Source organism: Crocuta crocuta, unplaced genomic scaffold (assembly GCF_008692635.1).
Source record: "Crocuta crocuta isolate KB4526 unplaced genomic scaffold, BGI_CrCroc_1.0 scaffold445, whole genome shotgun sequence".
Taxonomy (NCBI): domain Eukaryota; kingdom Metazoa; phylum Chordata; class Mammalia; order Carnivora; family Hyaenidae; genus Crocuta; species Crocuta crocuta.
Genome location: NW_027530847.1, coordinates 2,199,789 through 2,213,489, shown reverse-complemented (window position 1 = coordinate 2,213,489; position 13,701 = coordinate 2,199,789). Strand labels below are relative to the sequence as shown.

Here is a 13,701-nt window from a genome sequence, read left to right as displayed (position 1 = left end):
AAATATGCTTCAGCCATAAAAAGAAATGAAATAATCATATATGCTACAACATGAGTCAACCTTGAAAAGATTATGCTCAGTGAATGAAGCCAGGCACAAAATATCACATATTGTATAATTCCATATTTAAGAAATATTTAAAATAGGTAAATCCATAGAAACAGAATGCAAAATGGTAGTTACCAGGAAGACAGGGAGTGGCTGAGGAACAAAACTGCTTAATGGATATGGGGTTTTATTTTGGAGTGATGGAAATATTTTGGAACTAGACAGAGGTGGTGGTTGCACAAAACTGTGAATGCCACACCTCCATCTGAAGCAAAGACTTCTAGGGGCATTGGATGGCTCAGTTGGCTGAGCATCAGACTCTTGATTCCAGTTCAGGTCATAATCTGTGCTTTCAGCACAGACCCTGTATGGGATTCTCTCTCTCTCCTTCTCTGTCTGCCCTTCACCTGCTTGGGCATTCTCATTCTCTCTCTCTCTCTCTCTCTCAAAATAAACAAACATTTAAAAAAATAAAATAAAATAGAACAGAGGCTTCTAGACAGAAACTAAACAGAGACATCCAGGAAGATGACAGAATGGGAGGACTCTAAGCTTACTTCATCCCACAGATACAACTAGATAACAGGCACATTAGTGTCAATAACCCAGAAAATGACCTGAGGACTGGCAGAATGACTCTCCACAGCTAAATGCAGAGAAGAGGCCACACCGAGGATGGCAGGAACGGAAGAGAAATAGTGGAGAGATAAATGGACCCGCGGGACTGCCCATGAGATGCCGAAGGTGCTGGGTACTGAGAGGGGAGAGAAACAGACCCTCACACCAGGCATCCCAGACACAGGGAATTAACACAGGAAGATGGGAAGACAAATCCCCATAATATTTGGACTGAAAACCAGAGGGGCTGAATTTCATGAGCTCTTACCATCAGAGAAGTTTAAGACCTGGAACTATAAAAGTCAGCAGGCTCAGCTCTAGGAGAGCTGGGAGGGCGAGACAAAATAAAAACAAAAACCTTCCAACCTACAATAGCAGCAAACCACCCAGATGTTGGTTTCTAATACCATTCTTTATAAAAGTAACCAGGACCCCTTGGAGAAATGGCTAATTTCTAGAGACCAGAAAGGACTAGAAAGAAAATATAAAAGATGGCCCTGGAGCATCTTATTAATTACTCAAAGTAAGAAAGTGCTCAAGAAAACCACAATGATGGAAGTATGTCAAAGGGTTAACAGGGCCAACTGGAAGAGCTGCCAAAAGCTGAAACAATGGGACCAACAAAACAAAGTGGTACCGGATTATAACCCAAAGTATAAAACAAATATCCAGCAGTCTATACTGATAAAAATAAATTATTCAGTAAATAAATGGGGGTAGAACAGACAATCTCCTGTGTAGAAAAACCCTAACTGGCTTACATAGCTATTTCGCCTCACGGAGGCAGAGCATAACTTCCCACTGGTTAGATTTCAGCTGCACAGTGACGTGTCTCCCAAGAGCACAGTGTGGAAAGGGAGGAGAGCCACTTTGCAATGAAGAAACCTGACAAACGCTACTTCAAGCCGGGTGATCAAGGTTAACATGAACAGTGTTAAATCATACTAACAGTATGTACCCTTACGATGTGATGAGAACGGTACTTTATCTCTGTAGCCTTCCACCCCCAAACATGTTAACTGCAGTCTCATCATGAGAAAAACATCTGGCAAACTCCAACTGAGGGGCACTCTACAAAGCATCTGACCAGTTCTCCTCAAAACTGGCAAGGTCATCAATAACAAGTCTTAAGAAATGGTCACAATTATGAATATACTAAAAACCACTGAATCATATACTTCAAAATGGTGAAATTAATGGGATGTAAATTACATCTCAATAAAAAAGGAGAGAGGGAGGAAATCAGCCAAAGTGGTTATGGTAATATTAGACAATGTAGATTTTAAAGCAAAAAATATTACCAGGGTGGGGTGTCTGGCTGGCTCAGTTGGGGCAGCATGTAGCTCCTGACCTTGGGACTGTGAGTTTGAGCCCCACATTGGGTTGTAGAGATAATGTAAAAATAAAATCTTAAAAAGAAAAAAAATTACCAGAGATAAAGAAGATTATATCATAATGATAAAGGAGTCAATTAATCAAGGGAACATAAAAATCCTTAATGTTTATTCACCTATTGATAGAGCTTCAAAATACATGAGGCAAAAAATGATAGAATTAAAAGGGAAAAGAGACAAATACATAATTATTTTAAAAAATGTCAATACCTTCTCCTCACCAGCTGATAGAACTTGACTGAAGCAAGCAAGGATATTACAGACTTGAATAAAAACCTGAATTGACTGACATTTATAGAACTCTACCCCAACAACAGAATATTCTTCTCCAGTGTACAGTGAACATTTACCAAGACGGATCATATTTTGAGCTATTAAATAAATCTCAAAAAATTCAAATGATTAAAGACATACAAAGTATGTTCTCTGACCACAATGGAATTAAATTACATAGCAGTAACATAAAGATCTTAGGAAAGCCCCAAATATGTGGAAATGAGCCTTACTCTTTTTTTTTTTTTTTAATGTTTATTTTTGAGAGAGAGAGCACACGCACAAATGGGGCAGGAGCAGAGACAGAGAGAGACACAGAATCTGAAGCAGGCTCCAGGCTCTAAGCTGTCAGCACTGAGCCTGACGCGGGGCTTGAACCCATGAACCATCATGACTTGAGCCGAAGTAAGAGGTTTAACTGACTGAGTCACCTAGTCGCCCTGTAAATGAACCTTATTCTAAATAACCCATGGGTCAAAGAAGAAAAAAAAGGAAATTTGGAAAGTATTTTTAAATCAATGGAAATAAAAATACAACATGTCAAAATACATGGAAGAAAAATCCATGGCAGCTTGGGAATAAGAGATCACTGGAGAGACAGACTACAAAGAAATATGAGAAAAATTTCAGAGGTGATAGATATACTCTCTTGATTTCAGGATGGTTGCATGGGTGTATATGTTAAAACTTATCAAATTGTACACTTTCAGGGGCTCCTGGGTGGCTCAGTCAGTTAAATGTCCAACTTCAGCTCAGGTCATGATCTCAGTTTGTGAATCTGGGTCATGCATCAGGCTCTCTGCTGTCAGTGCAGAGCTCTCTTCGGATCCTCTGTCTCCCTCTCTCTGTCCCTCCCTCACTCGCATGCACATGCATGCATGCATTTTCTCTCTCAAAAATAAACATTTTTTTAAATGCTAAAAAAAATTGTACACTTTCAATATGTATCAGTTGTATGTTACACATATTTCAATAAAGCTATTAATAGTGTGTATACGTAATCATTGTGTAAAAACAAAGAGACGCTAATCACTGTAAATACAGAGACTATCTCTGAAAAGACTTATTAGAAAATGAAAAAAGTGCTTGTAGGAGTGCTGACAATACTGACTCCATCTCTGGCCCTCCATCTTGTTCCTGTCTGCGTGATGACCTCCCTGAAGGCTGCATGTTCCCAGGACCCCCAGAAGTAAACTATGCCCTGACTGGAATGAGAGAAGGCTGGTTCTGGTCTTCCTAAAATTGTTTATGTAACTAGGAGAGATAACACAGTTTCTTCCCGACACTTTCTGGCACACAGGTGGCGCCCCAAGGTCTCTTAAGCGTCAGACCCTTTGACTTCACATGATGCCCTCTGCACAAACTCTCGCTCTATAAAATCTGTGCGCTAAAATCCAGGCTTTGCAGAGAATAGCTGTGCAAAACCTAGACTGTCACCTGCCCAATCCCATCAGTAAGTTACCCTGAATAAAACTTGGTGTAAACTGTATAGAGTGGCTGGCTTCATATTCCAGGGTCAAAGTGCCCTCTCAGTTTGGAAGATACTATTCTGTGTCTCCCTCTCTCTCTGCTCCTCCCCTACTCGTGCTCTGTCTCTCTCTGTCTCAAAAATAAAATAAAACAAAAGGAAGATACTGTAGTTTCCCTCCTCTATCTTCTGACAGTGTTGGCCTTTGGCAAAGGGAACTAGATTAGAAGAAAGGGATAGGAGGGAAGCTGACCAATTATAGATACCTATTGTATTATCTGAATTACTTACCGTATGTATGTTTTTCTTTCTTTTTTCTTTAAATTTTTTTAATGTTTTATTTATTTCTGAGAGAGAGAGAGACAGCATGAGCAGGGGAAGGTCAGAGAGAGGGGGAGATACAGAATCTGAAACGGGCTCCAGGCTCTGAGCTAGCTGTCAGCACAGAGCCTGATGCGGGGCTCGAACCCACGAACCGTGAGATCATGACCTGAGCCGAAGTCAGACGCTTAACCGACTGAGCCACCCAGGTGCCCCGTATGTATGTTTTTCTTCTTCATACTTCAAATTTCAAATTTCAAAACTTTTTTAGAAGCAAAATGTTCCAATGATCATTCCCATTTAATAAGTACTTACTATTTCACAGGCAGTGCTAAACTCTTAACTAGTTATACTCTCACTGAACTTCATATGAGATAAGCATTTTATCAGCCTTATATCACATCAGAAAACCAAGGCACAGAAGAATAAGGGGTACCTGGGTGGCTCAGTCAGTTGAGCGACCGACTCTTGATTTCAGCTAGGTCATGATCTCACAGTTTCAGGAGTTTGAGCCCTGTGTTGGGCTGTGCACGCTGACTGTACATGGAACCTCTTACGATTCTCTCTCTCCCTTTTTCTCTCTCTGCCCCTTCCCTGCTTGGTCTCTCTCAAAATAAATAAATCAACTTAAAAAAAACAAAAGAATAACTATTCAAGTTACTTTGACTGGCTCCAATATTCTATGTTACCATCTTTTAGATTTTTTTTTCATGATACTCACAGAATGACATAATGTTGGTAGTGAATGGTCCAAGAAAGACTGCTCAGAGCCTGCTAATGGGTAATGACATTTTAAAAATTCCAAGTGCTAACTGACTCAGTAATCAAAAAACCCAAAAAAACCAAAGCCCTGGACTAGATGGCTTCACAGGCAAATTCTACCAAACATGTGAAGAGTTAATATCTATTCTTCTCAAACCATTCCAAAAAATAGAAAAGGAAAGAAAATTTCCAATTCACTCTATGAGGCCAGCATTATTACTTTGATACCAAAGCTAGATAAAAATACCATTAAAAAAGAGAACTACAGGGGCGCCTGGGTGGCTCAGTCAGTTAAGCATCTGACTTCGGCTCAGGTCATTATCTCATGGTTTGTGAGTTACAGCCCTCCGTCGGGCTCTGTGCTGACAGCTCAGAGGCTCGAGCTCTGTCCTGTCTCCCTCTTTCTGCCTCTCCCCTGCTCGTGCTTTCTTTCTCTCTCAAAGAATAAATATTAAAAAAAAAATTTTTTTTAAAGAAAGAACTACAAGCCAATATTCCTGACAAACACAGATGCAAAAATTCTCAACAAAATACTAGCAAATTGAATTCAACAATACATGAAGCAAATCATCGACCATGATCAAGTGGGATTAAGTCTGGGCTACCAGGATGATTCAGTATTTCTAAATCAATCAATGTGATGTATCACATCAGTAAGAGAAAGGTTAAGAACTACATGATCCTTTCAATAGATGTAGAAAAAGCATTTGACAAAGCACATTAAACAAAGCAGGTTGAGAGGGAACATACTTCAACATAATAAGGCCATATATGAAAAACCCACAGCTAATATCATCCTTAATGGGGAAAAACTGAGCTTTTCCCCTAAGGTCAGGAATTAGACAAGCATGTCTATTCTTGACACTTTTATTCAACATAGTTCTAGAAGTCCTAGCAATAGCAAAAAGAAATAAAATGTATCTAAATCAGTAAAAAGTAAAACTCTCACTGTTTGCAGATGACATGACACCCTATATAGAAAACCCTAAAGACTCCACCAAACCTGCTAGAACTGATAAACGCATTCAGTAAAGTTGCAAGATACAAAATCAACATACAGAAATCTGTTGCATTTCTATACACCAATACTGAAGCAAGAGAAAGAGAAATTAAGGAATCAATCCCATTTACAAATACACTAAAACAATAAGATACTAGGAATAAACCTAACCAAAAAGGTGAAAGACCTATACTCTGAAAACTAGAAAGCACTGAAGAAATAAACAAAATAACACAAAGAAATGGAAAGTCTTTCCATGTTCATGGGTTAGAAGAACAAATATTATTAAATGTCTCCATTTACTGCCTACCCAAAGCAGTCTATACATATGCAATCCCTACCAAAACACCAATAGCTTTTTTTTGTTTTTTTTTTTACAGAGCTAGGACAAACAATCCTAAAATCTGCAGGGAACCACAAAAAAACCCAAATAGCCAAAGCAACCTTGAAAAAGAACAAAGCAGGAGGCATCACAATTCTGGACTTCAAGTTACATTACAAAGCTGTAGTAATCAAAACAGTACAGCACTGGCACAAAAATAGACATAAAGATCAAGAGAACTGAATAGGAAATCCAGAAATGAACCCACAACTATATGGCCAATTAATCTCTGACAAAACAGGAAGAACATCTAATGGGAAAAAGGGTCTTCAACAAATGGTGCTGGGAAAGCTGGATAGCAGCATGCAAAAGAATGAAACTGGACCACTTTCTTACATCACACACAAATATAAATTTAAAATGGATGGGGAGCCTAGGTGGCTCAGTTGGTTAAGCATCCAACTTTGGCTCAGGTCATAATCTCACGGTTTGTGTGTTCAAGCCCTGCGTCAGGCTCTGTGCTGTGCTTTTTTTTTTTTTTTTTATGGATGAAAGACCTAAACATGAGGTCTGAAACCGTAAAAATTCTAAAAAAGAACACAGGCAGTAATTTCTTTGACATTATCTGTAGCAATTTCTTTCTAGATAGGTCTCCTGAAGCAAGGGAAACAAAATCAAAAATGAACTATTGGGACTACAACAAAATAAAAAGCCTCTGCATAGCAAAGCAGACAATCAGCAAAACTAAAAGGCAATCTATAGAATGAAAGAAGGTATTTGCAAATGACTTAAACATAAAGGGTTGGTATCCAAAATATATAAAGAATTTATAAAACTCAACACCCAAAAAACCACATAATCCAATTAAAAAATGGGCAGAAGACATGAATAGACATTTTCCCAAAAAGACTACAGATGACCAACAGACACAAGATGCTCATCAGCACTTATCATCAGAGAAATGCAAATCAAAAGGATAATGAGATGTCACACCACAACTGTCAGAATGGCTAAATCAACAAACAAGAATCAACAGGTGTTGGTGAGGATATGAACAAAAAGGAACTCAGTATGGAAAACAGTATGGAGGTTCTTCAAAAAATTAAAAATACGGGCACCTGGGTGGCTTAGTCAGTTAAGCATCTGACTCTTAATTCCACCTCAGGTCATGATCTCACAGTTCCTGAGATGGAGCCCCACATCGGGCTCCATGATCACAGCGCAGAGCCTGCTTAGGATTCTCTCTCTGCCTCTCTCTCTCTGCCTCTCTCCTCCACTTGTGCTCTCTCTCTCAAAATAAATAAACCTAAAAAAAAAAAGGGTTAAAAATATAACCACCTTGGGACACCTAGGTGGCTCAGCTGGTTAAGCATCCAACTTCAGCTCAAGTCATGATCTCATGGTTCATGAGTTTGAGCCCTGCATTAGGCTCTACGCTGGCAGTACAGAGCCTGCTTGGGATTCTTGCTCTCTCTTCTTTCTCTGCCCCTCCCCTGCTCATGCTTTCTCCCTCTAAATAAATAAATAAAAACTTTTAAAAAGCTTATGATCCAGCAATTGCACTACTGCATATTTACCCAAAGAATACAAGAATAATATTCAAAGGGATACATACACCCCCATGCTTATGGCAGCATTATTTACAACAGCCAAGATACAGAAGCAGTCCAAGCACCCACTGCCTGATAAACAGATAAAAAAGATGTGGCATGTATATTTATATACATGTATACACATATAATGAACTATTATTCAGCCATAAGAAAGAATGAAATTTTGCCATTTGCAACGAGATGGATGGAGCCAGAAAGTATTATGCTCAGTGAAGTCAGTCAGTCAAAGAAAGACAAATACTGTATGATTTCACTCACAGGCAGAATTTAAGAAACAAGTAAAGGAAATAAAATAAGAGGGAGAAATCAAAAAGAGACTCTTAATTATAGAGAACTGATGGTTACCAGAGGGGAAGCGGTAAGGGGATGGATTAAATAGGTGATGGAGATTAAGGAGTACTTGTGACAAGTACAGAACAATGTAGGCTAAGTGTTGATTCATTACATCGTACACCTGAAACTAATACATTAGTTATATATAACAGTTAACTAACTGGAATTAAAATAAAAACATAAAACATAAAAACAAAAGAAAAAATAAAACAAAACCATAATATAAAACAAAATCACAAAACAAAAACAAAAAACCCAAGTGATGCCAGACCTAAGGACAAAGAATGAATGGCAGGCTAAAAAAACAAAAAGTTGATGAGGGAAATCCTCAGGTAAAATATGAGAATAAAGTAAGGAGATGGGCAGCTACCAGAGTCAATTCATTAAACCAAAATATTAGAAAGACCTAGAGCAGTTTTTCCCAAATAGTTCCCTCCATCTTCCCCTCCTTCAGTCTAACTCCTAGGGTCCAGGGTACAAAATCAGAGGCGTTAACAGTGTCCACAGCAGAAACTGGGTTGGGAAACAACACAGAACAGTCTGTAGGGAAAATCCCAGAAACACTAACCAAGACAAAAGTGAAGTAAAAGAAGAGAGACAAAGGGACCACTTTACTTTCGGCAAATTTAATGACTGTAAGAGCTGTTCACATAACAGCAAAGAGACACATTTTCCATTTGACACAAAGTTGCTTCACCACCTGCAGCCTGTCTCTAGAGCGTCATTACCTCTTTCATTAGTGACCAGTCCTATCTCCCTTCCTGTCAGGAAGGACAGCCATGTCAACTCTAAGGCCGTTTACTAAGGGCAGCAATATGCCGAGGAGTCCTTCAGGGTGGTCCTGCAGAGAACATGTCCTTTAAGTGTCTGAGAGCTGGCGGACGTAATCTGAAAGAAAACCAGTCAGAAGAAGACAAAGTAAGCAGAACTGCACTTGAAGGACTTACATGGAGCCTCCAGAGGAGAGACCACAATAGAGATCTAACAGAGGTGGTGTCAGGCCAGCAGACTGTATGGTTCCCATGTTCCCCCCATCCTGGAAGGAAGAGATATCTAACATCTAATGCAATGGTAATATGTATCATTTAAGAAGTCTAAAAAAAAAACTGCTACTTCTCCCTTCTCTTGAAAGATGGCTCTTCTCCAGTACCAACCCTAAGTTGCTGGTGTGGGCTGCCCATCACAGACCCTGCCCTCCTAGCCCCAGGGATAAGCTTTGATCCAGGCTTACCAAATTCTTCCTTAAGATATTTATGGCCCAAATTTGGTGAGAAAAGCTGTTTTTCCTCCCTAATGGAGAGCTAAAAGCATGTGGCCCCAAAGGAGATTTCAAGAGAAGACTGAAAACAAGTATGTAAACAAAGATGACATCAGGCACTGAAAAGTGTTAAGAAGATAAAATGGGCTAATGTCATAACTAATGTTAAGAGCAAGGCAGAGGAAACCTGCTTTGGCTTCCCTAAGGAGAAGGCTTCTCAAGGAGATGACATTTCAGAGAGAAACTGAGCAGTCATGTAAAAATCAAGAGCCTCTCAAGCAACACAACATGTGCAAAGTCTCTCACTAGAACTTGGTCTGAAGGGTAAAAAAGGACACCAAGGCTGGAGGAGAGAGGATTAAGAAGAGTGGAGGGGACACGAGGTTAGAAAGGTGGGTGGGAAAGATCATATAAGGCCTTAGACACCGTGCACTTCATGCTGGCTCCAATGAGGACCCACTGGAGGGCTTAAATAGAGGAAGGAGTGATCTGATTTAGACAGACCACCTCGACAACGGTGGTGCAGACAGACTAGAGGAGGGCAAGAATGGAAGTGGGGAGGGGTGCCTGAGTGGCCTGAGTTGGAACATTCAACTTTGGCTCAAGTCATAGTCTCACGGATTGTGAGTTTGAGTCCCACATTGGGCTCTGTGCTGACAGCTCAGAGCCTGGAGCCTGCTTCAGATTCTGTGTCTCCCTCTCTCTCTGCCCCTCCCCCACGCAGGCTCTGTCTGTCTGTCTCTCTCTGTCTCTCAAAAATAAAATTAACATTAAAAAAAAAGAATGGAAGTGGAGAATCTAACGCCTTAGGAATTCTCATGCACTGCTGGTCGGAGTGTAATAAGGTACAATTACTTTTGGCTAGTTCTATTATACACACCCTAGGACCCAGCAATTCTAAGCCATATACCCAACAAAATGAATACCTATGTGCACTAAAATCCATGTACAGAAATACTCATAGCAATTCGATTCGTAACAGCTCTAAAATGGAAACAACCAAAATGGCCATCAACAGTACAATACATAAACAAACTGTGGGTACATTCATATAACATGGATATATAATCACAAATGCACTGCACAACACAAGACTGAGGATAAGAAGACAAGCACCAAAAATACATGTTGTATGACTCAATTTTATAACAAAAATAGGCAAAACTGAACAATGGTATCAGAAATTAGAATGTAGGAAAAAGAAGTAACTAGTAGGAACAGAAGGGTCTCTGAGGTTCTAAAAATATTCTATTTCTGATCCAGTAGTAGTTATATATGTAGAGTCACTTTGTTAATTCATCAAGTAGTACACTTATAATATGGGCAATTTTCTACATTTATGACATGCTTCAATAAAATAATTCCTCTTTAAAATACAGAAGCAAAAAATCATGAAGAAGTCTGCTGAAATCTCCAAACCTAGAAATGGTGGTGGCTTGGAGGTGGAAAGAAATGGGCAGGTTTGAGATATATCCCATAAGTGAGCTGAAACAGATGTACAGGAAAGTGAGTATCTAGGACAAGTCCTATATTTTTGGCTTGAGCAACTGAGTGTTTCATTTACTGGGATGGGGAGGGCTTAAAAAGAAGAAAATTGCAGTAAAGAATTCATTCTATTTTGGCCACATTAAGTTTAAGATGCAAGAGAGAAAGGATATACATGCAAATCTCTTGAGAGGATGAGAAGGGATAGAGAGGAAAACATAAGGGGCAGGGAAACAGAACATGGAAATGTTTTCTATAGTCGCATATAAGCAGACAGCATGTATAGGTAGGGAAGTGAGTGGGCTGCTAGAAATAATGAGACAATGAGGTTTCCATCTGTTTGTATCTCTTTTCTCTATGAAATACAAGGCAAAGACAACAGCTGAGACCTGGGTATGGATAGGTGAGTAAAGATTTAAGGAGAGGGGTGCCTGTGTGGCTCAGGTGGTTAAGTGTCCGACTCTTGGTTTTGGTTCGGGTCATGATCTCACAGTTTGCTAGTTCAAGCCTCACATCAGGCTCTGCACTGATGGTGTGAAGCCTGCATGAGATTCTCTCTCTCTCTCCCTCTGTCTCTGCCCCTCCCTGCTTGCACTCTCTCTCTCTCTCAAGATAAATAATGTTAAAAAAAAAAAAAAAGATTTAAGGAGAAAGAGTAGAAAAGTCAATTTACTAGGGAAATATAGTAGGATCAAGATTTCAAGGCCATCCTGAGTGCTTATGTGAATTTTATGGTCATGAATTTGAACTGAACACAGCTGGGTTCATGTGGCGGAGATGGTTACTTGTATCCCAACATGTCTCCTCTTCTTCCTCAGTAACAGAAATTGTAGTTTTTAGCAGGGCATCCGATCATTCAGAATGAAGACCACACTTACTGGCTTCTTTGCAGCCTGGTGTGATATGTTACAGTGTGTGGAACTCTGGCAAATTGCCCTGAAAGGAAGGGGGCATGCCTTTCCCCCTATTCTTCCTCCTTCCGACTAGTCAGAATATGAACATGATGGCTGGAGCAACCGTCTAGGGTCACGGGGTAACCTTAAGAACTGAGACCACCCCCAGCAGAACAAAAGATAGGAGCCTGGACCCCTGATGATCATGAAACCACCACAATCACCAGTTCTGGACTTTCCATATCCAGATTTTTATGTAAACGAGAACCACTATATTTAAGCCACTGTATGTCAGGTTTTCAATCACCATCATCGGACCTAATCTACATAATACAGATTACCTGTGTGCTTTTCCCTAACAATGTTCAACAGCTAGGGTGCACGTGGAGAAAAGGCAGATAACCACTTTTGCCAGGGCTGGGGTTTAGCCAAACAAGCACCAGAGCAAAAAGGGAGAAAATAAAATGAAATTTGGGGCACCTGGCTGGCTCAGTCCATGGAGCATCCAACTCTTGACCTTGGGGTTATGGATTCAAGACCCATGTTGGGTACAAAGATTACTTTAAAAAAACAAAAAACGAAAAAACCCTTAAGGAATGAGAACAGCAGAGAGGAGCAACAGAGCGAGCCAACAGAGCCTCCGTTTCCATGGCTCCTCCTTCATCTTGGTCCTTCCACTAAATCTTACCTATGGGGTTTACGTCACTTGGGAACAAAAACAGAGTACCAAGGAACACAGGATCACTTTTCTACCTTCCTTGACAAATGGAATATTTCCAATATAGAAAAGAATATCACACTAACAACAAAACCCAGCCTACCAACCTCATCCCCCTTTTCAAGTAACCCTTAGCTACACTAAAAAGAATTAGGAGGAGGTATGGGAAAGCATCTAAAAACCAAAGATGCAAATACTGAAAAGACAAGAGAAATAAGCCAACAAGGCCATGATCCCCCATCCTCACCCGAAAAAAAGAAAGATTGGAGAAGCCTATGAAGGATTATATCCAAATCAATCACATTGTTGCCTAGTAGCAATGATTCCACTTAGGAAATTCTTAAAGTAAGACAAAGCCCAGTCAAAACAGAGCCAGAAGGGAGTAGGATCAAAGTCCCCAACCACTAGGAGCACCTGGGTGACTCAGTTAAGCGTCCGACTTCAGCTCAGGTCATGATCTCATGGTTCATGAGTTCGAGCCCCGCATCAGGCTCTGTGCTGACAGCTAGCTCAGAACCTGGAACCTGCTTCAGATTCTGTGTCTCTCTGTCCCTCTATCTCTCGCCCGCTTGCACTCTGTCTCTCTCAAAAATTTTTTTAAAGTCCCCAACCAGCAAATTGCCTGTTTTAAGTTTTTATTAGACAGACAGAACATCTCAGCAGTAGTAAAATTTCCAGGCCAATCCAAAGAAGTTACATGCCTTCTTCAACTGTAAGCCATGGACCAGAGCCCCCATGACAAGGCAGATGTGACAGTAAGGACAAAAAATAGAGGGTGAGGAATGAAGGAATAAGGGAAAGGATATAACACTGATCAGAATCAGCAGAAAAAGAACCGCCCTCTCTCTGTCTCTTCTACAGATTTTTCAGAGCTCAGTGTGGGAGAAGCAGCTTTGTTTCTGTCTATCTCAGCAGTATGTGTTCCGCCAGCCTCCGGTTTGGGGGTAAAGTGGACATGAGGACCAGAAGGAAAGGAAGATGGCAGTAACAGACCTGTCAGACCCTGTAGGGTGAGAAGAAAAGGAGGAAGGAAGAAAGTACAGGAAGGAAGGAAGAAAGGGGGAAAGAAAGAAGAAGAAATCCCATGGCCATTCATCTTGATCTGCTAGTAAGAGAAGTGAGGGTACCTAGGGCGTCAGAGCGACGATCAACTTACTCAGAATCACTTACACTTCCTAGCCTTTCTGCAGCCTTT

General features: G+C 40.3%; 1 protein-coding gene across 1 annotated transcript in view; it reads right to left on the bottom strand.

Annotated features, from left to right (window-relative positions):
• Nucleotides 1–8,762: 8,762 nt before the first annotated feature.
• The window catches only part of CDK5RAP1 (CDK5RAP1 mitochondrial tRNA methylthiotransferase), a 35,784-nt gene continuing 30,845 nt past the window's right edge, over nucleotides 8,763–13,701 (bottom strand). The window contains exon 13 of the mRNA XM_077769393.1: nucleotides 8,763–9,040. Coding sequence (XP_077625519.1) covers nucleotides 8,954–9,040 — 87 coding nt within the window. The 3' untranslated portion in view covers nucleotides 8,763–8,953. The remainder of the gene's footprint in view (nucleotides 9,041–13,701) is intronic.